Source organism: Amblyraja radiata, chromosome 11, assembly GCF_010909765.2.
Source record: "Amblyraja radiata isolate CabotCenter1 chromosome 11, sAmbRad1.1.pri, whole genome shotgun sequence".
Lineage (NCBI taxonomy): Eukaryota > Metazoa > Chordata > Chondrichthyes > Rajiformes > Rajidae > Amblyraja > Amblyraja radiata.
In genome coordinates, this window is record NC_045966.1 from 603565 (window position 1) to 629651 (window position 26087).

General features: G+C 42.2%; 1 protein-coding gene across 2 annotated transcripts in view; it reads right to left on the reverse strand.

The window, feature by feature from the left end:
• Positions 1-1865: 1865 nt before the first annotated feature.
• The window catches only part of kdm3b (lysine demethylase 3B), a 118167-nt gene continuing 93945 nt past the window's right edge, over positions 1866-26087 (reverse strand). The window contains exons 20-27 of one of the 2 annotated variants that reach the window (XM_033029168.1): positions 24547-24637; positions 24340-24470; positions 22969-23088; positions 19020-19043; positions 14515-14654; positions 12725-12901; positions 11993-12127; positions 1866-5342 (exon numbers count right to left, since the gene is read on the reverse strand). In XM_033029168.1, the coding sequence (XP_032885059.1) occupies positions 5262-5342; positions 11993-12127; positions 12725-12901; positions 14515-14654; positions 19020-19043; positions 22969-23088; positions 24340-24470; positions 24547-24637 (899 nt within the window). In that variant the 3' untranslated portion in view covers positions 1866-5261. The remainder of the gene's footprint in view (positions 5343-11992; positions 12128-12724; positions 12902-14514; positions 14655-19019; positions 19044-22968; positions 23089-24339; positions 24471-24546; positions 24638-26087) is intronic. The other variant, XM_033029169.1, reaches the window with a different exon arrangement.

Sequence of the window (26087 nt, forward strand, 5' to 3'; positions counted from 1 at the left end):
GACGCGCTCCACCTCAGTCCCGTTTATATGGATGGGGGTATGTCTGCCCCCTCTGTTCTTCCTGAAGTCAACAATAATTTCCTTCGTCTTCTTGGAGTTGAGGACGAGGTTATTGTTGGCACACCAGGTTGTCAGGTGCTGGACCTCCTCCCTGTAGGCTGACTCGTCGTTGTCACTGATCAGTCCTACCACCGTGGTGTCGTCGGCAAATTTAATGATGGCGTTGGAGCCATTCTTAGGGATGCAGTCATGGGTGAAGAGGGAGTAGAGGAGAGGGCTGAGCACACAGCCCTGTGGCACGCAGGGTTATAGTGGAGGAGGTGAGGTTGTTGACCCTAACAGACTGTGGTCTGTTGGTGAGGAAATCCAGTGTCCAATTGCAGAGGGAGGTGGAGATGCCAAGTCCGCTGAGTTTGGTGATCAAGCTAGCGGGGATGACAGTGTTAAAGGCAGAGCTGAAATCAATGAACAGCATCCTGATGTAGGTGTTATTGCTGTCCAGGTGGGTCAGGGCAGAGTGTAGGGCCGCCGATATGGCATCCTCTGTAGACCTGTTGGCCCGGTAGGCAAACTGATGGGGGTCCAGTGTGGGGGGGGAGGCTGGCTTTGAGGTGAGCCAAGATCAGCCGCTCAAAGCACTTTGCAATGACAGGGGTGAGTGCCACTGGGCGGAAATCGTTGAGACTCCCTGAAGCTGATTGTTTGGGCACTGGCACAATGGTTGAGGTCTTGAGGCAAGTGGGGACAACACCCTGGGCCAGTGACAGATTGAAAATGTCAGTGAAGACCAGGGATAGTTGTCCAGCACATGCCCTGAGCACCCGCCAAGACCCGGAGCGTGGCCTTGCATCACCCGGCGCGGCATTAATGGCCGCGGGACTTATTTACCATCGCCCGCCGGGGGCTTTGACTCTGACATCGTGAGGAGTGCAGGGGAGAGATAAGACTTTGCCTTCCATCACAGTGAGGAGATTCACTGTGATGGATGTTTGTGTAAATTGTGTTGTCTTGGCTCTTTTTCTTGTGTGTATGACTGCAGAAACCAAATTTCGTTTGAACCTCAAGAGGTTCAAATGATAACAAATAAATTGTATTGTATTGTACTCTTTCCACTCCAGAGCCAGCACATCCTTCCTCAGATATGGTGCCCAAAATTGCTTACAATTCCCATTCTGATAAACAATGTTATCTGTTTAGCAGCTGCTTTTCAGAGGCTGCCCGACTTGATCAGCTATGTTTCCTGCGTGGTTTTTGTCATATTCTAGTTTTTTTAAAATTTTCAAGAATCAAGAGTCTAGTTTGGTCATATGAACTGAAACAGAAACAGAAATTAAATTCTTACTTGCAGCAGCACACAGGTTTATAAACACAATACTTCTCTCAAGACATCTGCATTGCTTTATCTGAAGAAGGGTCTCAACCCAAAACATCACCCATTCCTTTTCTCCAGATGCTGGCTGACCTGCTGAGTTACTCCAGCATTTTGTGTCTTGTTTTACACACCATGTTTTAACATCTTACTGATTTACCAGGATCATCTTCTGCAGTATAATTCTGACTTCCGAGTATCTCTTTCTTATTTTTGCCTCTAGCGTAATGTTTCTGTTGTGAACAATCTACAATTTGGATTTGCCTCATACCCGGTCATTCAGAATATGAAAGCATAATCTGGACATTACGCTTCCAAAATGTTGGACTGGTTTAAATAAATGACTTTTATTCCATTAGCAAGCACACAGCTGCTAACCGACACTCCCGAATGATTAGAGTTAAAATTACAGTACATTGTTTCAAGTAATTTAATACCCTGGTGGTTAATGCTCAGAAAGTCTTAAATAAATCAAGTGGACACAAATATTTTCTTTAAATTTTAATAAGAATATTGAAACCTAAATCAGCCCTTCACAAAATGCTTGGAGTAAATGAAGACAAGTATTCTACATTATGTGACAGTATTTTTTTCGTCATTTTATCCTTTTATTATAAAGTCACAACAGTTTACATATCAACAAAAACATCAGATTTACGAATGGTACTATGGTACCTGCTCAAAATAAAAACATACACTTCTAGAGACAGTTTGGTTTTAAATACTGAATTCTGGAAGCAATCTATTTGGGAAAACAGGAAGAGTGAGTTCTGTTGAATCTGAACGAATGCTAAAGCTGGAAGTCTGTTGTGTGTTGATGTTGGTGTATGGGGTAACGCCCACATTTTGTGCTCATTTGTCCTGAGATCAGGTTATGTTTAAGACGGCAGAGGGCACAGCCACACCTCCCCTCTATGAATTTAGAGTAGACTACACTGCAAGACATGACAGAGCTGTAAATCTTGCCCCCGTCCGCGGGATTGATTTTGTTACCTGTAGCCTTATAAAGTTGATCCTCACTGACCCAGAGTTTATGCATTTGATGGAGTTTACAGGAAATTTAATACAGAAAGTGAAAGCGAGATCCCTACAAATTCCTGATATGTTCCATTGTCAAGTTCAGGATTCCCACATGGAAGTAAAGAATACTTCATGTGAAAGTAAAATAAACCAGATTTGTTTTTAATTTTAAGGAGACTGTTGGGAACTCACCATTCCTCTTTTTTCCCCCCATGACTCTTGGAATAGCGAGGTATCAAAGTGGAATTCCCTGCACATGTAGAATTGACAGCGTAATAACACGAAGATTTAAAAGGACTGGCAAGGCAATGAACCATATTTGTGAATAATCTGGGTTCATTTTGTTGCATGCGAGGTCAAGAAGTCAGGCTTGCATTCTGAGCTTTTGCCAGGTTGAAGGAATTGCGGCCTTTCTGCTCCATAGAATCCCGAGTTAGACACTAGACAATAGGTGCAGGAGTAGGCCATTCGGCCCTTCGAGCCAGCACCGCAAACATAAGTTAGATTCTCCATTCACTTCCTATACAAGACGGGAAAAGTCACGTAAAGTTACTTTCCCAGAATAAAACCACTGAATCACACCTTGAACAGCAAAGTATCATCACCCTTACTTCAGGGTTCATAGATCCCGTGTTCTAAAAATTCCTAACAGAGGGGTAAAAGAATTTAACTTTGTTATGGAAAGTAACTCCACATTGATAAATGTCATCACAAGAGTCAAGGAAATAATTAAGATGCATTAAATTCTCAATAGCCTCCTTAGAGAGTTAGGATTCTGTTATTTTAAACCTACTTAAAACAGTAATACTGAAGCATCTGTGTTAATCGGTAAAGGAACAGACCACCTCACATATTGCCAATACTGCTCAGGCTCCACATCCCGACGGCCCAAACGAGGGAACGAGAGTCTTGATTCAGCAGGACGCCCCCTCTAGCCACTTGAACCACCATTATCTACTGCAGACTACTGCTTCAATTATTTTGACCGTGGTTTGTACAGTAAGATTCAAAATGCATGTTTAGGCATCCTGGTCTTTACCTTCCTGGTTGTGATATCAAACAATGAAAAGGCTCAGGGATTAAGGAGGGGAGACAATGCTGCAGCGGGTAGTGCTGATTCTGCACTTATCCAGTGACCCTGGGGGTTCAATACTGAACACTGATGCAGACTGCAGAGTTAGTATGTTCTCCGTGTGACCATGTGGTGTCTCCCAGTCGCACCAGTTTCCTCCCATATCACAACACATGTTGGGAGTGTAATTGTTGACTGTAAATTACCCAGAGCAGGGAAGTGATATGCATGTGTGCCAGAATAGGTTCCAGATAATGCAAGTGGCAGAATGAGATTGTGGGATCGTGTTTAAAAACTGGCAAAGTCCAGGATGGGCTGAATGGCTTCCTCGATTGAAAGACAAAATTATTTTTTTGAGGGAGCCTGTTTGGGATGGGGGGGGGGGGGGGGGGGGCGGCTGAAAGAGAGCGAGGTTGCAAAATGTTTTCAGCAAAGCAACACTGCTTGAGTATAGACACAAAATGCTGGAGCAACTTAGCGGGACAGGCAGCATCTCTGGAGAGAATGGGTAACGTTTCGGGTCGAGACCCTTCTTCAGACTGCTTGAGTATTTCTCCACAAGTTAACAGTTAATAACACTCAGTTGAGTAGTACGACTTTCAGTTACTAATAAATCAACTGACCAGTTTAATATCGATATTTAGTTTTGTTACTCAAGATCTCCATGTAGTAAATGATCACATTACTGCACATAATTCCTTCCTTACTGCCCAGTTTACTGCCTGATGTCTGACAGTGAAATGGATTTTTCTTCAGGTGACACAAACGTAATTTCAAGTTGAAGGAAAGGAACTCCAACCACAGGTCAGTGCCTGTAGAACCATTGTTACATAGTCCATCTCGCTGATAGAAACACGAGGCGCATGCCTGGTGGAGGAACACGTGGAGTTTACCTATTGCCTGCTTCAAAAGGAGCTTCATGAATGCTTCCAATGAAGGAACACACTGCAGCAGGCCGGGCAAAAAGATTTATTCAGAAAGAGATTGCTCCTTTACATAGTAAAATAACTTCTGTTCTTTTTAAATATACGAAGTTGAGACACAAAATCCAACTTGGAAAATGGAAAAAAAAATAATTTCTGACAGTTCTACACCTCTGAAACCCTAACATCCACAGAATTAACCAGAAATCCAATTTCACCTCCCACCGCTATTTGTGATTGGGACCTAGAGGGATAATGAGTGATGCAGATATAATTCTATGCTATAAATTGTCACATGTTAACTGGTATCTCTTCACCTGATTGAGTTAGTTTTTTATTCCAGTATGGTCTGCCTGTAACTGAGTGACCAGATACCATGAAGAAACAGCTCCATAACCGAGTCTCTGGAATATTGTAAAGGAGTGAAACTTAAATAAATCAGGAATCAATTGATCAGAGTTAATGCGAGCCCACAAATAGTCTTGCTGTCCCTTGAAACTTTCAGCTCATTCTGGAAAGATGAGAATGTTATAGCCATGGGCTATACTACTTCTATAAGATCACTTTTCATTAACCCAGCAGTTTTTGCATGACTATGGATAAAGTAAGGGGAAAGGGACTTAAAAAAATTAAATATAACCACTAACTCAGTGCGAAACTAACTAGAATGTGACACTCTCCCAACTTCTGCTCCTACAGCTTGCTGCAGAGAACAGCACGGCTGATACTACATTCCACGGTGATAATGTGGTGAATTTATATTGAACATCTTAACTTCCTCCAAAACATCCTTTCCATTTTTAAATGCACGTAATTCTTAATGAGCGCTTGTTGCAGAACAGTTCCGCCGAGTGATTGATTTCCATTCTAGGCTGTTCTATGACTTGCCCAGTCTGGGTTCCTCAGACTTCAGTGTCCCAACAGCATCTTTCACAGCATGGTAGATAATGTTCTTCACCTGAGGACAAGAAACTTTATTCTAACCTGTGGTCTACATCATTGAAAACATATCATGAACTTTCCAATTACTAACAGACACAGAGAAATAAAGGCAACTGTTAACATTAAAACCTTTACATATTCAGGTTTTCCTAAGATGGCTCCTTTAGCCAATTCAGCAGTCGATGGTTTCAGCCTTGATGACTGATTCTGGCTGTGACCAAGTAAACTATTTCAGTACAATCAGAACAAACAGTACTGTAAACTCCACTTTAAGGAGCTCCAGAAACCGACCATGCTGTGATTTTCTGTAACACAAACCCATCTTTCTGTTGGATCAAGTTTAAGAAAGAACTGCAGATGCTGGAAAAATCGAAGGTAGACAAAAAATGCTGGAGAAACTCAGCGGGTGAGTCAGCATCTATGGAGAGAAGGAATGGGCAACGTCGTTGGATCACGTGTTTTAAGGGGAGATGCTTTCTTACCGAATAATTTCCTCTCATATGACGCAATTTTATTGGTGAGGACTAAGTGACCCAGCACTATTATTTAATAGCTAATACCGATGTTAGACTTGGGGGGTGGATAAGGCTCATGCAATAGTAACAACAAATTTAAATTTTAGTCACTAAAATGAGGCAATAGGATTTGGATACGATGTCACCATGTGACAGATGAATACTTGCCTTGCATTGTGGATTACTGTAGGCAGGCGATGGAAGGACTGGTCCTGGTGACTGCAGCTCACCACAATGAAGAGGCTCAGGACATGCTTCAGAGAGCGGGCAGCGCCTCTCTCTATTCACATGTCCCCAGGCTGGGAAAGGCGGGGTGATGGAGAGAGACTACTCAATGTGACTGCAACCCAATCGATGCAGTGATGTCTGCTCCAAACTTTACTGAGTAGTTAAAATCAAATATTGAAAATGTGTTTCTTTTGCATTTTGATTTAGTTTATTCCCTCCTCTCCCCCCCTCCTCAATAAATGAAGAGTGAATTTGTTTCTGCATTACAAATTGCTGGGGAGCAATTTGTGAATTCCATTAGAGTGAATTTCCAAACCTGGAAGGGCAGTAGCATGGGGGTCACCTGTATAATTGCTCACCTGGTAGCTGGTCACACAATGTATGGGATCCCTGGCTGGTTTAGAGTCAGAATTGTAAGAATGGAAATAAGCCGCCCAGTCCTCCTTGTCCATGCTGATCAAGTTGCTATTCTGCACCAGCCACATTCTTTTTTTTTTGGCCCAGTTCCCTCTAAGCCCTTTCCATCCATATCATATATCTGTCCAAACACCTTAGAAACATAGAAAATAGGTGCAGGAGTAGGCCTTCGATCATGATGATCATGGCTGATCATCCAAAATCAGTACCCGTTCCTGCTTTCTCCCCATATCCCTTTTAAAATTGATAATTATATCCGCATCTATGAGTAGTTCCTCTGGCAGCTCATTCCAAACCTCCCAATCCATCTCTGTGACGTTCTCCATTGTGATTACAAAATTGGCCTAGCCCCAATTTAAGATCTTATCTTTTGGCCAGTTCTATCCTTCTTGGTTTAGCTTACTGTTACGTGTACTGAGGTATAGTGAAAACAAGTCAGCGGAAAGACAATACAAGATTACAATCGAGCCATTTACAGTGTACATGATAAAGCCAGTAAAGTCTGATCACAGATAGTTCGAGGGTCACCAATGAGGTAGATAGGAGAAAAAATGGCGGCGGCGGGAGATTCAAATTAACAACGGTCCCTTACCGCGAATCGGCTTCAACTGCTTCAATTACCGACTGCGGTTTATTTCCATCCCGGACGAGGTCTTGACCTACCACCTGACGTGGGACCACTGGAGGGTCGCTCCGGTTGCGGTGGTATGTGGTGTTTTTTTTAAACCGTTTTGGGCCGTTGAATGATCGTCCCCCTGCGGCCTATACAGCTAGCCGCCAGAACCGCTAGAATCCCTGCACGCTGCCCGGAGAGGACGCTGGCGTTGACTGTTCGCCGCTTCTCCGCCCGCTGTCCCCCCCCCCCCCCCCGTCTGTTACCTACCTGCCTGTCTGTTCCCTGCCTGTACCTGTGCCTGTGCACCATCGACGCTGGGCACCTCCTGTGCCTGTGCATCATTGACACTGGACACCTCCCTGCGCCAGTGAGGGAGCTGGATCCTCTCTGCACCCGCACCGCTGGACAACCTCTCTGCACCTGCACTGCTGGACAACCTCTGCACCCTCATCACTGGACTACCTCTACACCTGCTCTGCTGGACAACCTATCTGCTCCCTCATTGCTGGACACCTCGCTGCATCTGCTCTGCTGGACAACCTCTCTGCTCCCTCACCGCTGGATACTCTCTCCACCTGCACCTGCACCGCTGGACACCTCTCTGCACCCTCACCATCATGCTCAAATATTCAACTCAACAAATGACTGGTTTCTTCAACAACCACATCCCATCCTGCATCCAAGTCATTAAACAGCTTAGACTTCTACGTCGACCCCGTTTCATCCACAGAGGCTCTCGGCGCAAGCTTGTTTACTTCAACCACGGACATTCCATTCCATCCATCTGCTCACTACCACGCTCTACCCCCCCTCAACCGCGTCACCCCCCCCATCCCAGCTGACCGCACGCACTGTCAACCGGGACAACCTCAGATCTCTCCAGCCTGCCCCCATCCCCCCACCCTCTCATAATGCCAACTTTGCCCTCCTCAACACCAGGTCGCTCAACAACAAAGCCCTTGCCCTCCATGAACTAATCCTTGACAACACTCTGGACTTCCTTCTGCTCACTGAGACCTGGCAACAACCCAATGTCTTCTTCTCCCTCAATCAAACATCACCACCTGGATTTAATTACATTTCCAAGCCCCGCCCCTCCCGCCATGGAGGTGGCCTCGCTGTTATTTTTAACCAGAATTTTCGTATCACTGAACTCACCTTCCCCCCAGTAGCATCATTTGAATTCCTCGCCTTCAAAGCCCTTTCCTCCATGACAGTCATCCTCATTTACCGGCCACCTAAACCAAACCCCTCCTTCCTATGACTTCACTGAACTCCTCACACTTGCCTCATCCCTCTCCCCACGTCTGCTGCTACTTGGTGACTTAAATATTCACATGGACTCCCCCACCTGCCATCTTGCATCTGAATTCGCCTTTTTACTTGACAACTTCTCTCTCACTTAGCACGTCACCTTTCCCACCCATGACAAAGGTCACATCCTTGACCTGGTCTGCTCCACAAATCAACCGGTACTCGACCTCCATCCTTGCCTCTTCCCCCTCTCTGATCATAAGCTTATACGGTTCACCATCCCTTCTCCGACACCTCGCCCCCGCTTCCTCCGAGAAATCACCTTCCGTAATCTAAAATCCATTGATTCCCACCATCTCTCTGACCTCCTCTCCACCACTCTCCCCCTGGACTCAACCCCCATCTCACCTGATGATCTCACAAACCATCTCAACTCCACCTTGTCTACCTCCCTTAACACTATGGCCCCCCTCAAACAAGAACCGTAACTTTCAACACATCTTCACCCTGGTACACACCTGCACTTCGTAAACTGAAACAGACTGGTCGCCAACTCGAACGACTCACAAAGAAATCATCTCTCACAGTCCACCTTGAAGCTTACAAACTCCACCTCACTGACTACAAAGATGCCCTCATTGCTGCAAAATCTGCCTACCTCTCCTCCATATTCACCGATCCCTGCCTAAACCACAGAACCCTCTTCTCCACAGTGGGCAACCTCCTCAAGCCTCGAACCAACACTCTCCCTACCTCTACTCCGGATCTCTGCAACTTATTCCTCCACTTTTTCGCTGATAAAATCAGCACCATCTATCAATCTTTATCCCCTGTACCCGACTCCCCAGCATCTACTCCACCATCTACCAAAGCCCCATCCTTTCAACATCTCCACTGACCTCCTTACCCCTCCTCCACACTGCTTCCTCTCCCAGTTTGACCTGGTCACCCCTATTGAAATCTCCAAACTCATCAGCTCTTCCAAACCCACTACCTGCTCCCTCGACCCTCTCCCCACTCCCCTGTTGAAGTCCTGCCTCCCCGTTCTCTGCCCCAACCTCACTAATCTCTTCAACTCCTCATTGTCCCAAGGAATTGTCCCCTCCGCTTTCAAAACTGCTGCCGTTACACCAATCTTAAAGAAACCTGGTCTTGATCTCTCCTCTCTCATACCGCCCAATCTCAAACCTCCCCTTTCTTTCAAAAACCCTGGAGCGTATCGTTGCGTCGCAACTTCATTCCCACCTCCTTGCGTATAACCTACTTGAACCCCTCCAATCTGGCTTTCGCCCCCTCCATAGCACAGAAACTGCTCTCCTCAAAGTCCTCAACGACCTCCTCACCTCTGCTGATACTGGTTCCCTCAACATCCTCATCCTCCTCGACCTGAGCGCAGCCTTCGATACAGTGAACCATAATATCCTGCTCACCAGACTCAAAGACCTCGGCATTGAAGGCTCTGCACTCAGCTGGCTCCGTTCCTACCTTTCCAACAGATCCCACTTCATCTCTCTCCACAACCACACCTCTGCTACAGCCGCAGTCACTCAAGGCGTTCCCCAAGACTACGCACTCGGCCCCCTCCTCTTCATCATCTACATCCTCCCCCTTGGTCAGATACTCCGCCACTTCAACCTGGACTTCCACTGTTACGCTGATGACACCCAGATCTACCTCGGCACCAAATCCCCCCACAACCCCCCCCCCCCTCTCCCATATCAACTCCTGTTTGTCAGCTATAAAAACCTGGATGCAACATAACTTCCTCAAACTCAACAGCGATAAGACAGAATTCCTCCTCATAGGCTCCAAAGCCACACTCAGCAAAATCAATAACCCCACTCTCACAATCGACGGCACCACTGTCTCCCCATCTCCCAAGGCCCGCAACCTTGGCGTGATCTTTGATTCCACCCTCGCTTGAGCCTCACATCCGCCATGTCATTAAAACCTCCTTCTTTCATCTCCGCAACATCGCCAAACTCAGACCCTCTCTCACACCTCCCGCTGCTGAAAGACTCATCCATGCCTTCATCTCCTCCTGACTGGACTATTGCAACTCACTTCTCCTTGGCATCAGCTCCACCTACATCAACCGACTCCAACTGGTCCAGAACGCAGCCGCCCGACTCACCACCCACACCAAATCCAGGCATCACATCACTCCAGTCCTCAAACAACTTCACTGGCTTCCCATCTCCCACCGGATCACCTACAAAATCCTGATCCTCACCTACAAAGCCCTCCACCATCTGGCCCCCCCATATCTCACTGACCTCCTCTCCCCCTACCAACCCTCATGATCCCTCAGATCCACATCAGCCGGTCTCCTCTCCATCCACAAGTCCAACCTCCGCAGTTTTGGGGACAGAGCCTTCTCCAGGGCAGCTCCCAGGCTCTGGAACTCCCTCCCCCAACTGATCCGCAATTCCGTGTCCCTCACCATCTTCCAGTCCCGCCTCAAGACCCATCTCTTCACCTCTGCCTATCCTTAGCCCCACGTCCCCCTCCCTTTTCATCTGTGCATTAATTGCCTCATATTGTGTTTTGAATTGTATTCTGTCTTTACTTTGTGTACTAGTCATGTCTCTACTATTTATTTCATTCCCCTTACATGTTTTTCCTCTACCTGCTAAAATTTTGTACGGTGTCCTTGAGACTCTTGAAAGGCGCCCATAAATAAAATGTATTATTATTATTATAGTAGTTCAGGACTGCTCTAGTTGTGGTCTAATCATTCAGTTGCCTGATAACAGCAACTGAATTGTATATCTCCATATATTCTCCTTATCTACCATAAAACTAGTTGAATTCTGGCCCCAAAGTACTGACACCTCAGTCACTTGTCCTACTATCTTCCCGAAGGGGAGGTCCAGTATTTTGCCCTCTTTTCCAGATCCTTACATATATTGTACAAGATGACTTTCTTGGACATATTTACCAAATTCCATCCCATCCAAGCCCTTTATACAAAGGGAGAACAATCAATATTAGGAAAGGATATCTTCAACGAAATCCTCCCTATTATGTTTACAGCTATCTGCCATCTCCCTACACATATGCGCCTCTTATCCCGCTGACGATCGAGGAGCCTATAATGCAATTCTATCATAGTGATCACTTTTTTTCTATTTCTAAATTTTATCCATATAACCCCACTGGACGATTGACCAAAATATCCTCTCCAAGCATTGTAATTAAGTCCTCCCTGATCAAAAAGGCAATTCCCCCATCTCCATTACCTTGTCTCAATCATGTCTGTAACATTTATATCCTGGAACATCGAGCTAATCCTGCCCTTCTCTCAGCTACATTTTGGTTATGACTAATATCCCTGTCACCCGAGTCAGCCCACTGCTTAAGATAACCCGCCACAACCATTAACATCGCAATAAGTGCAATTTAAACCATTGGTCTTTCCTTTCACTTCGACAAGCACCTGCCCGTCCTGTTCTTGTTTGGGACAAGACATTAGCTTACTGGTTAGACTTTGCATTCAGCCCAGCCCTGCATACCATACTACTCATACAGTTATTTCTGCAAGATTTGGTCTAGGTACCATTTGTATTTTAGTAGGAGCTTATTTCAGGACAGAATTTCACTGGCAATTGGACCTTATCCTTATTGGCACCATACCTGCAATTTATCTTCATGGTTTGTGTGAGTGTTTGACAAATGTCTGAATTCCTGAGTAAGTCGGAAGCAGTGTTTGACATGTTCTGGAGACACAAAATCTTCAGCTACTTTGATGCAACTGTACAGATTGTGTACCTGGAGGAGAGATATTGTCATTACTACACATTTTTGCATTAATTTCATCCAACAAAAAGGCTGAAAAACAAGCATGATTGTGCATTTTTGAACATATTTAAAAGGTAACAGATTGCTTCAGAATGCAGAGACAATGGAGAAGGGCGGCAGTATTTTCTTTCGCTATTTTGAAAGAGAATAATTTTAGGAGAACAAAATGACTTGCATTTATTTTGTGTGACCAGATTACCCCAAAACATTTTAAAGCCAGTTAGGTAATTTTGGTAACGTGTTCATTGTTGCTGGAGAAGAAGAAATGGGGTACCGAGATTGACCCTGAAAGTGGTAAGTACTTGAAAGGTGGCAGAAAATAAATCTGCCAGAAAGGTTTATAGTACAAACAGGGCCTTGTGATTGATTAGTATCAAGGTAGGATAAAGAAAGAAAGAAGATTTAGTTATATAGCACCTTTCAGAAGTAATTAAGTATTTCTGTTTGTGTTTGGTTACCACCACCCCTTTCTTATAAAATTCAAGTTCATTCTTTCTTAAAACAATATTCCATCCAATTAAAACCTTGCCCAAGCAGTGGAGTCTACTGGTTCTTGACATGCCTTACCTGGTGAGGAGCTCCAGCAGGGATGAAGACAGCATCCCCCAAGAACTGGACAATAGCCCAGCCCTGCACACCATACTCCTCATACAGTCGTTTCCGCAGAGTCTGGTCTAGGTACCAGCTCTGGTCATGAATAGGGTCATGATCAGGTGGGTTATCTTGACCTTGCTCTTCCGACACCTAGAACAGAATCAAGCATAGAAATGGCAAATTTATGCACAAGCATCTAATCATCAACTCATGACCAAAACATGGCAATCCAAAATGGAGAAAAATAAACCAGAACAGAAATAGATTCGACTTTAAAACAAAAGATATATAGTTAGAATACATTTTCATCGACTTTCTTTGAAGTTATAGATTCTCAGTTGGATGTGTTATACAATTACTGAATCCAGTAAATGGAATAGAAACTAAACATTACGTGAATTGAAATGTTACAGCATTACAAGGCATGAACTGCTATAAAAGTGTGTTCGTGACAAAGCCACAGGCAAGGAAAGTAAATCAACTGGCTTACCAACAATTAGTGGGGCTACAAATGAAAAAGAAAAGCAGCTGAAGGCATTTTTCTGCATATACCAATATTCACTTCTGCAACTGGTTACTTCCTGTATACACCTACTATACAAGCGTGGACAACATTTAAATAGGGGAACATCACAAACTAAGAAGTGTGTTTTTTGTACAATTTATGCAATTGTAACTGAACTGACCTGCCTCTCCGCATTTGACTACATAATTCAATTTCACAGCTTAAGGCACACAAAGATAGTGACTTCTAGCTGAAGAGCAAATAATCATTATGAAAACAATGAATGACTCAAACATATCCAAGGAGAAGAGCTGGGTAGAGGGATTGAACACAGAGCTTGAGTATTGAACTCAAGAACTGCTGTTAAATAAATGGCCCAGATTTTGCTGTTAGTACAGTTGAGGAAGGGAAGGAAATTACAGGGGTAGTGATAGTTGAGGAAGGTTGGGCAGGATGGATATCTGTTAATAATTTCCCACCAGGGCAATCCAACATACTCAAACATGAAGAAAGGAAATCTGCACAAAGTATTCCAGGAATGTGGAAGTCAGTAAACCATTGAAGAGAGAAATGCAAGTGCAAAGGCTGTGCTAAGATTCCTATTGTGGTCAAGTTGGGCAATACAGAATACCATTTACAATTCCGATTACAAAAATAAGAGCAAAAAACAAAGTGAAAGTGCGCAATGTATCGCACTTTCAAGTGCTCGAGATGAATGTACCAGACAGAATAAAGGAAAACACAGTGGCCTTTCATGCCGCCATAACTTCACTTCCTATAATACATTTACGCACGAAGAGGTGGGCGACAAGTTGGAACTTTCATTTGTCATAAAATGTGTTATAAAAATACATTGATTTCCACCAAAGCCGTTCAACGATGCATTGATCAGTTTGTTTATTTTTTTCTTGAGTGGTAAGGTTTGGGCTAAGGGTGGGTTGAAGGTTTATAACTTCAGAAAATGACTGAATGTTGGAACAAAAACAATAGGTTTGAGTGGCATGTATATTTAACTATCACACCAAGAGCACACCTGTTAATAAACAAGTATCGTTTAAAAATCAGCAATTTATGACAAGTGTACAAAAACAGGAAAAACAAATTGTTAAAATGTTTTATGACAATGGGGATGAATGTATCAATATTACTCATCTAAATAGATTGAATAGTTTAGCTTCCAATTATTACAGTAGAACTGCAATGCCGTTTAAAGCCATCATTCAACAGGCATCACTGTGACGGACAATCTGAAGCTTACCTTTCTCAGCAACTCTCTGATCTTTTCCGCATCTTTTGCTGCATAGATGTGCCAAAGTGCACCTGCCTTCTCTTTGCTTTTGTGGATTCTTTTCTTTGTCACCTCATCCACATCACCCTCTTCAATAGTCTTCATTACCTCTGATCACATACAGCATAACAATGCATGATACACAATACAGGACCTCTAGCACAGACAATATATCCTAAGCTAATATTCAGCAACATTAGAAATAAATGGGTGATGAACGTAGGTGCAGATACTGAGGTCACCAAAAGACTGATGAAAGTTACAGGGTTTTAGGAGATGCTAAGAGGGACTTGGAATAGGAATTGTAGACTCTGAGACTTTGGCAGCAGAAGGCACAGTCAGCATTAGGGGAGCCAGGGTGGGGGAATGTCTTGAAAGGGTTATACCCACAAGGCACCAAGGCGTTTAAACACCATGCGGGTGAAAACCTTACATTGGAGGTTTTGTGGAACAAGGACCTTACTGACAGGCAAGCATGATATAAAGAATAGCTGCGTTTTAAATTAGCTCAACTTTACAAAGAGTGGAAGATGGCAAAGTGGCAAGAGAAGAAAAAAAGGTCATATTGGGGGTCTGTTGGGAAAGGCAAGCTGAAAGGAACTTTCATGTTTTATTGGCTGACTGATGCAGACTTGAATCCATATATGCCTCTGAATACTCAATAATCTCTACAACAATAAGCTAGAGGTTTGTAATGCTAACATAGTACTCAAGTATTACAAATGGTTAAATAAGTAAAGATAGACACTAAACAACAAAGATCGATGTTCAAATTTCAGTTCTTGTTTTAATTTGTAAATACACATCATTGTTGTTTCATACAAACTTGCTCTTGTACAAGACAGTGAGTACTACAATCTCTGAAATAAACTGCGACAGGGTGTTATCAGAGATACAAAAACAGGAAATATTCAGGTGGTCAGGCAGCATCAGTGGAGATTGTGACAGGGTTAACATTTGGGTTGGTGACATTTTAATCACATGTGGGAGAAGTCAGAATTGAAGTTTCAAGCTGCAGGAAAAGTGGATAGGTAGAGAGGAAAGGGTAAGCATGGTCATAGTCACATCTGCTGGCTGAAAGAGTTGATAAAAGCCGTGTAACAAAAGGCATGTCTGAAGCAATTGCAAATCGATGAATTACATCTGATGTAAAATGCATTAGAATGGTCTATTTCCATCTTGAATCCTGAAGGCGGTTAAATATCGTGTCAGCAAATAAGGTTCTATTTCACAGCCCTCATGAAAACAAAGCTGGAGGCCAAAAGCTGAGGACAGGTAGGGAATGGCATGGAGAAGTAAAGTTGCAGGCCCTTGCTGACTTGCAAAGCACTCCCCCTTCTGTATCTGATTTCCCCAAAAGAAGAGACCACCACTTTGTGAGCATTGAATGGAGCTAGTAGTATTACAAGTAGTACAAGTACTGTAATACCAGTACTGAACTAGCAGTATAAGTAAGCTGCTGCTTCACCTGAAAAGATGGGAGAGTAACATGGTAGTTAGGTTTCTGGACCAACATGCAGAGTTCTGAACCACCATGAGACAAGAGCCAGAATCACTCTGTGACAACTTGAGAATTCAAAATCAAGAAACTGCAATAATAAAAGAAAAGAAAAACATCTAGCCTCAATAATATTGCAATTGCCAGATTGTCAGAAAAACTCTCTTGCTTCCTTAATGTTCTTTGGGAAGGAAATCTACCACTGATATTCTGGCCGATATTGGACTCTGAATGTACCAGTAGATGAACCTCAACTGCTTCTTTAGTTGAGGGCAATTAGATGTGGGCAATTAATGTCAGCATAGCAGTGCGATTTGGGGAGATGCAAGAGTGAACCTCGGACTTGCAATAGGAATGCAGCAAAGAGACAGGAAAACAGTGTGTCCAGTGGGACCATTATACTGGAGGTAATGGAAATGATTCACAGAATGAGGACACTGGGCAAAGGCGAGGACTAAAACCATTATGAGTTCTGTATGAGAGCACACGAGATTCAAGGCGAGTTGGGTCAATGGATCCAAAAATGGCTTGTGAAAGGAGCAACGGGGTGAGATGGAAGGACACCTTTCTGATTGGAATTATGGTGATCAGTGCTATACTGCAGGAATTGGTGCTGGGTCCTTTGTTGTTTATGAAATTAACAACATGGATGTGAATGCAGGAGGTACGATTAACAAGCTTGTGAATAACACAAACATTGGTGGGTTTGTGGATAGTGAGAGAGGTTGTCTAAGGTTACAGGATATAGATCAGGTGGAAAGTTGGGCAGAGCATTGGCACATGGGCTGCACTTTGGGAAATTAATTCATAGCAGGACAGTAAATGATAGTGTACTAGGAATGTAGGAACCTTTGGATTCAAGTCTACAGTTCGCTGTAAATGGCAAGATGGATAGAAATGAATGGTGAAGAAGGCATATGCCATGTTTGCTTCATAGGCTGGGATATATAATACTAAAGTTGGGAATTAAGAACTTTGGAACAACAGCATCCCGCTAATTCTGGTTGTGTCGTTTACAATCCAACGGTATGAACATTGAATTCTCTATTTTCAAATAATACCCCACTAACCTACCTTCTCCTCGCCACCCCCCCTCCCCCCTCCACATATTGCGCACACATTTCTCCCATCGCCCTGTTTCTTTCCCCTTTTCCTAGTGCTCATTTCCACCCCTGCCATCTCAGAGTTCCCCACTTCACTTTTATTCCCCTTCTTGCATGTACCTTCTAACAGCTTTACATTTAACTTCTCCCATTCACTCCACATCAGCTCCTTGCCATCTCTAGCCTTTGTTATTTACTCCACCCATCTCCCATTGTATCCACCTATCGCTTGCCAGGCTTTGCATGCAGGACATTAGTTAGGGGAAACATTGGGTAGACTGGGCTTGTTTTCCCCCAGAGTGAAGGAGGCAGAGGGGTGTCCAGATAGAAGTATATAAAACTATGAGAGGTGTAGGTAGATACGATAGTCAAAATGTTCTTCCATGGTAGAATATCAAAAGCAAGTAAAATTTAGACAGGCACTGGAATAGGTAAGGCATAGGATGCAGTCATAATGCAGGTAAATGGAAAATAAAGGAAAGCATTGATGTGGTGGGCTGAAGGGTCTGCTTCTGTGTTGCATGATACTGTCTTTATGACAGGAGAGGGCCAAATGACTGGAGAGGGCCAATGCTCACAGATGGTGCCAGACCGCAGAGTTGAGGGATGAGAAATGGATTACTCAAATGAGCATGTTAGGGCCAGAAAATACGCATCAGAAAAGTGTAAACTAATGAATTGGGGGATTGTCAAAAACATCAAAGGCATTGGTGAAAATAGTGAAAGAAGGATGAAAAATGGTGAAGACAGGATGTGATGTTCTTTGTTTAAGAGTACGCTGGCGTGGTTAGCCTGTTGGGAGACTCGTTTATTGATCTTTGGCAGATGAATTGTGAATGGTGGGAGGACAATGAGGTTAGTGGTGTGGATGGAAGATCTCACAAAATGGGGGCAGTGTCCTTCTAGTGGTGAGATGTTCAGTGTCTGCATCAAGAACCAGAGGATTAATGAGTTTCAGCTCAGTTTCTGCAAAGTAAAGGAGTTTACCAAACTAGAACATCGTCCTTGTTGGCAGATTTGATAAGAGTGTTACGCTTGGTCCTTAGTGAGTGAAATGCAGCAGATTCGGAGGGGTATAGGCTAGAGTGAGTGAAAAACAAAGGACAATGTCACATCAGCGATTTAAAATCTATAGCTCTGCAAAGGCTGTCAGCAGCTGTAGTCTTGGAAGATTGGGAATTCTAAAGATAGAACAATTCCTTTCCAATAACAAAGGTAGGAACTCAACATGTCAGGTCTGGAGAACATGGCCTCTGCTGAGGAACTGAGAGATTAAAATGAAAAACACAGGAAGGAGTTGGAGGAGAATGAAGGGCGATCAGGGGAATGTTTTAATTTATTAAACTCTATCATTCACAATATTTTGCTTTTGAGAAATGTTAAAAGTGATCAACCCTGGTTAACAGATAAATGGAGACCCAGGTTTAAAGGGCTTCCTAATTCCAAGCTAGAAATGTGGCAGAACAAAATGTGAATAAAATCAGAATGGGAAATTGGCCCAAGCTGTAAATTTGAACCTTTCTACATGCCTTGATAAAAACAAATTGCAGCAGAAAGTCCAAATAATTGTTTGCTGATTTGCAACAGAGCAGGAGTGATGAAACAACAGTACCAACAAACATACAAGATGGTAGTAAAGGGTATCCTGACCTAATTTGTCCGAGCACAGAAAGGCTTAAATAAATACACCAACTCTCTTTTTCTCTAGATGTAGACATTGTTAAATATCAGAGACTGGCTGTTATTAGTTTCACCCACAGCAATCCAAGTGTTTCCTGGTAAATTTGGAAATGTGCCACCACCACCTGATCTTGCTAGCAATGGAGAAAATAAATGAGAAGTATTTCTATGAAAAGAAATGAAAATAGACAGACCTGCTACTCCACTGTTATCTGTATCTGTGAAGGAGAAAATTCATCATGTGACTAAAGGAATGAAATCAATTATCTAGAGAAACTCCATCCTTTAACAAAAAATGACAGGCCCATATCTAATTTAGGCTTGATTAATAAGATCTTCCTAACCAATTAATTTGATTGAAGATCATTTAGTTAAATAATTTTGGACAAATTTCCAATCCTTCCCTTTGCAAATTTCCCTGATATTTAACAGGAATACACTGATGCAGTGCTACAGGTAGCACCTCACTAAATAGTGAATATTCTTGTGTTAGACTTTCAGCATCAGCTTATTATACAGGCGCATGTTTACATCCAACTAATTCCACCCTGCCTTGACATCACACCCTATAATTTATCAAAATTAATACTTTCCCAATACTAAATCTTCAATTTAGATGCTCTATTCCCTCAGATGAATAAATGCATTGCAGAAACACAAAACCAAAAATAAAAATCATCCCAACTTAATAGACAGCCCACAATCACAATGGATTAAAAATAAAACAAAGTTCTACAATCTCAAATATCAGAGCCATTGATTTTCAGTATGCCATATTGTTTTAATTCAAAATGAAGCATTTTTATTGCTTTGACAAGTAACCTCGAAATCCATTTATTAAAAAGGGCATCAGTGGCCCTGATTGTGATAATGATGAGAAAACAAGTGTTTTTCTTTCAAAGTACCACATCACTACATCAAGAAATTGCAGCAAAATCTTCAACTGACACCAAATATTTTCAGATTCTCATATTCCAAATTACGTTTTATTTTTACAAAAGATGCGACTTCATTGTTGCAGTGAGTTGGGTTTGGCGGAACTACTGATGAGGGGCAGTGGCACAGATCATTCACATTTTCTGCAATTCTAAAAAGTGCAACTACAAAAGATTTCATAAAGGTCCAATTTTGCCAAGTCACATCAACACCAAAGTCAAAACTTTCTAAAAATGTTTGCCAATTAGCTTAATCAATATTTTTCTAATTAAAACTCAGAATATCAAACATGCTAAATTATTTTCTACTATTCCTGTCCATATTTTTGGATTATCAGCATCAGAGGGCTTCAATCAGTAACTTGCATACATGCAGCGTTTATGTAAAAGTTTCAATGCATCCTATAGCTGCTGAACTTTGTTTGGCAAAAAACTAAAAGCTGATTTTAATCAGCATCGTAAACCCGTTCTGTTGTAGGTGGATGATGTAGGAGAATGCAGTTAGAGAAAGAAATTGCAAAGTCCAAGGCCCAACTGAAAACATGGCACCAATTAAATCAGGACCATTAAAGTGGTCAGAATTGCAGGACAGGAGATGATTACTGGACTGAGCCAATGGAGGAATCTAAAAATTAGGAGAAGAATTTCAAAATTGAGGCATTAATGGAACAGGAGGCAAATGTAATCCAATAATCAATGTGATGGGTAAACAGAACTTAGCACAGGTTAGCACATGAATGACAGAATTAAAGATGCCTTTAAATTTATGAAGTGTGGAAGATAGGCAGCCGGCCGATAATAGGAGTAACAACACATGCAAAATGTTTTCCTCAGCATGAGTTCAGGGGAAAGAGTAGGAAAGGCTATCAAGGCCATTGTAAGCTACAGACTAAGCATTAGTAATTGGGATTAGTATATATGGGCACTTAATGGTCATCATGGATAGGTGAAAGGGCTTGCTTCACTGTTGCAGGACTATAAATGCACAGTCTTAATATTGCAGCTGTTAATGTTGTCCAACTCAATGCCAAAATGGCATCAAGATTGGCCCAACAGCTGTTAAGGTGAGAAATGGAACTGGTGCCAAGGGACCAGAAATTGTGAGAGGGACTAGACGGTGGCTTTGGTCTTCATTAAACTGAAATAGAAAAAATAATGTATTCCTAATGATTGTATGAATGCCAAAAAAGTTTATCAATCGTTTAACTGAGATGAAGGAGACTGCTGAATAACAGCATTAGATAGAAATATAGAAGAAAAAAAAATAGGTGCAGGAGTAGACCATTTGGATCTTCAAGCCAGCACCACCATTCAATATGATCATGGCTGATCATCTAAAATCAGTACCCCGTTCCTGCTTTTTCCCCATATCCCTTGATTCCTTTACCTCTAAGAGCTAAATCTAACTCCCTCTTGTAAACATCCAGTGAATTGGCCTCCACTGCCTACATTTAATTCCCTCATCTAAATTGTTAATATATATTGTAAATAACTGGGGTCCCGGCACCGAGCCTTGCAGCACCCCACTAGTCACTGCCTGCCATTCTGAAAAGGACCCGTTAATCCCTAGTCTTTGCTTCCTATCTGCCAACCAGTTCTTTATCCATGTCAATACCCTACCCCCAATACCATGTTGCACACTAATCTCTTGTGTGGGACCTTGTCAAAGGCCTTTTGAAAGTACAGATACACCACATCCACTGGTTCTACCGTATCCATTCTACTTGTTACATACTCAAAAAATTCCAGAAGATCAGTCAAGCATGATTTCCCTTTCATATATCCGCTGACTTTGACCGATCCTGTCACTGCCTTCAAAATGCGCTGCTATTACATCCTTAATAATTGACTCAAGCATCTTTCCCACTACCGATGTAAGGCTAACGTCTATAATTCCCAGGTTTCTCTTTCCCTCCTTTCTTAAAAAGTGGAGTTACATTTGCTACACTCCAGTCCACAGGAACTGATCCAGAGTCGAGAACACATTTGGAAAATGATCACCAATGCATCCACGATTTCTAGAGTCACCTCCTTGAGTACTCTGGGATGCAGACTATCAGGCCCTGGGAATTTATCTGCCTTCAGTCCTGACAGTTTACCTAACATCATTTCCTGAATAATGTGCATTCCCTTCAGTTCCTTCCTCCCACTAGATCCTCGGTCCCCTAGTATTTTGGGGAGATTGTGTCTTCCTTAGTGAAGACAGAACCAAAGTACTTGTTTATCTGTTCTGTCATTCCCTTGTTTCCCCATTATAAATTCACCTGTCGCTGACTGTAAGGGACCTACATTTGACTTCAAAATTATTCTAACAATTATTTTCTATTTGAACTCAGTTAAAAAAAAAGGAATATTACTTCATCTGTAATTATTATAAAAGTTACTGTAATAATTCAAGATTCTTAACATAAATAGATGGGAGCATGTCAGTTAATAGCAATTTAAGAATCAAAGAAAGCTTTTATCAGCAAGACAAAGAATATAATAAACGTAGGAAAAGTTACCAGAGAAGGCTACAGAACAGATTAAGCAACAACTAAATAGGTTGTTGGTGGAAAGAAGAGATGGGATTTGATGAAAAGGCTTGGAGATGGGACTGAGATTAATAAGAAGCAGCAGGGTATTCGGCTAAATGGTCATAACCCGCCTCCCAAAAATCCCTATTTTTCAAAAGGACAATACAAGACCTTATTTGGGTCAACGGAAGTCCTCTGGAAGGAACACAGAAAACACAGTGTCTGGAAAAAGTTGCATTTTCAATTTGCAACAAATTCCATGGGTCCAAATTGAATAAATCTTGGGCATGAAATTCAATCTTGTTTATCTTTCTGTCCTCATGTTTTATTCATCCTTTTTCTATTTTCATGGACTTTCTTTTTCCCTCACTGCTCCTGAATATCGGATAATCTCTGTCGGATAAAAGGGAATTATTCCACTGATATTTGTACGTAGGTACACCCTCTGATCATGACACTTTTTAGATCTTCCACATAATAACACTGCTCAATTTCACCACGGAAACCAAGGGGAACTGTTAATTCAAAGGACTATCAGCTGTTATATGGCTGTGCAATCAGTAGAAATATTAGATAATAGAAGGCATCATTTCTCAATTGTATAAAAATGATTCATATTGAAGTGAAATAATGACAGAACCAGAATGAATTACTTAACACTGAAACCTACATTTTACAGTGAGTAAACTTACCCTCTTCATGGTTGCTCTCCCCTATTGGTATACCAACATAAACCATCACGTTAACTGCATCAGACACATCTAGATGGAGATTTGTTGTTCCAACCTTTCGATCTTCTGTTGTTATTAACCCTGAAGAAAATACTTTATTTTGAATACCACATGGAATCATTAAAATACATGTTCAAAGACCTGATAAATAGAAAGTTTTATTTGAAACCAGTAACAAAGTAACATTCTGGAGGTTTATCCAAATTTAGTTTAGTTTATTGTCACATGTACCGAGGTACAAAGAAAAGCGTGTGTTGCGTGCTATCCAGTCAGCAGGAAGAGCTGAGAAATTATAAGGGTAAAAAGACTCTAATGGGAGTTATTTACAGACCCTCAAACAGTAGTCAGGCTATAGGGTACAAGTTACATCAGGAGATACAATCGGCATGCAAGAAAGGTAATGCTACATTGGTCACGGGAGATTCAATATGCAGGTAGACTGGGAAAATCAGGTTGGGAATGGACCCCAAGAAAGGGAATTTGTAGAATGCCTCCAAGATGGATTCTTAGAGCAGCTTGTCAAAAGTCAAGAATGTTTTATTTTCATATGTCCCAGATTCTTGTTGAAATTCTTACAACAGAATATGTAAACATAGTACATAAACAAGAGGAAAAAAAGTGGAGCCTACCAGAGAAAAGGCAATTCTGGATTTAGTGATGTGCACTAAACGGGATTTAATAAGGGAATTCAAGGTAAAGGAAAACACGAGGACATAGCAACCACAATATGGTAAGATTTAACCTGCAATTTGAGAGGGAGAAGGTGAAATCGTATGTGTCGGTATTACAGCTGAGCAAAGGGGACTAGAGGCATGAGAGAGGAGCTGGCAAAAGTTGACTGGAAAGGTACCCCTAGCAGGAATGACGGTGGAACAGCAATGGCAAGAATTTCTGGGAATAATTCGGAAGATGCAGGATATTTTCATTCCAAAGAGGAAGAAAAGTTCAGGGGGAGTGTGAGGCTACTGTGGCTGACAAGGGAAGTCAAGGGCAGTCTAAAACTAAGAGCAGGCATATAACATAGCAAAGATTAGTGGAAAGCCAGAGGATTGGGTAGCGTTTAAAGAACAACAGAAGATATCTAAAAAGGCAATACAGGGAAAAAAGATGAAATACAGTGCCCTCCATAATGTTTGGGACAAAGACCCATCATTTATTTATTTGCCTCTGTACTCCACAATTTGAGATTTGTAATAGGAAAAAAATCACATGTGGTGAAAGTGCACATTGTCAGATTTTAATAAAGGCCATTTTTATACGAATGGCACGAAGCAAAATATCAAGTCTTATCCTAAACCTACAGAACATATTAATGCAATGTGCAATACTTACCATAAGCATTGTACATCTTTGGTCCGAGGTCAGGTCGCACAAAATAATTTGGGAGCCTTGATGCCAGATTTAATCTCCCATCTCTCTTTGTGTATTCAGGTAGAGGAAGGTTGTTCATCAAGTCGTCAAACCTGTAAACCAAGCAGTGAGAGGCTAATGTCTCATATTTACCATCCGGATGTTGACGCTAAATTAAAAAGCTATTACCTGGTTGGCATCATATCCCTAAAATCTTCACCGGGAGGCCAGTCTTTGAGTTTTAAAACCATCGGATGCCCTTCCTCAGACTTTAAACGTTCTGCAGAAACAAAATCAGTAAAATGAGAAGAATTAAGATTGCCTCAATGGGTAAAATATTCTATATAATGTGTCCAAGTTTGTTAACCACACAGCGCAATGTGAAAATATCTTAGATGCAGTATTAATGCTTAGTGTGCGCAATAACATGGCAGATGGAACGCAATGATGAAAAACATGAGGCTGTTCTCCCTAGTACAAAAATAATTAACTGAAATTAGATTTGTAAAATGTAGATGTAGAAAGGGATCTGGATATCCGTGCAGACTTGTCTCCAGAAGTCAACATTCATTTGCAGTAAGGAGAATGGCAAAATTGGTGATCATTGAGGCATGTCCCCTTATTCATCTTGGGCAACGATATTAATTATGCCCTTTTAAATCAGGTGGGAACCCCAGACATCTGTAATGAAAGGGTGAGATGTCCTCAAAACCTGTAGCCAGTTGGTCCATGCAGGTTTGGAGAACACAGCCAGGTACACCATCAGGCCATGATGTTTTCCGAGGGTTCACACTCCTGTAGGATCTTCTGACGTTGCCCTTGGTGACTGAGATTGCAATACCATCGGGTGCTATCGGAGCCCCAAGAAGCCCACGCTTAGACTCTTAATTTTCATAACTAGTGGATATCAGGGTAATTTTCTAATTTGTCCTAAGAGTAGCTTCTAAATCAAGAGATCGTTAGAATATAAATGAGGCCATCTACAGTACCCTCTATAACGTTTGGGACAAAGACCCATCATTTATTTATTTATTTGCATTTGCCTCTGTACTCCACAATTTGAGATTTGTAATAGAAAAAAATTACATGTGGTTAAAGTGCGCATTGTCAGATTTTAATAGACAATAGGTGCAGGAGTAGGCAATTCGGCCCTTCGAGCCAGCACCGCCATTCACTGTGATCATGGCTGATCATCCACAATCAGTACCCCGTTCCTGCCTTCTTCCCATGTCCCTTGACTCCGCTATCTTTAAGAAATCCATCTAACTCTTTCTTGAAAGCCTCCAGAGAATTGGCCTCCACTGCCTTCTGAGGCAGAGAATTCCACATATTCACAACTGTGAAAAAGTGTTTCCACATCTCTGTTCTAAATGGCTTGCCCCTTATTCTTAAACTGTGGCCCCTCCCAACATCGGGAACATGTTTCCTGCCTCTAGCGTGTCCAATTCCTTAATAATCTTATATGTTTCAATAAGATCCCATCTCATCCTAAATTCCAGAGTGTAAGTAAATTGGCCAAGTATTCACATACAAGGAATTTGCCATGGCGCTCCGCCCACAAGTAACAACATGACATACTGTGACAGTTACGAATGACTCAGAAAACACTAAACATTAATAATAATAATAGCCCAGGCGCTCCATTCTATCAACATATGACAGTCCTGCCATCCTGGGAATTAACCTCGGAAACCTACGCTGTACTCCCTCAATAACAAGAACGTCAAATT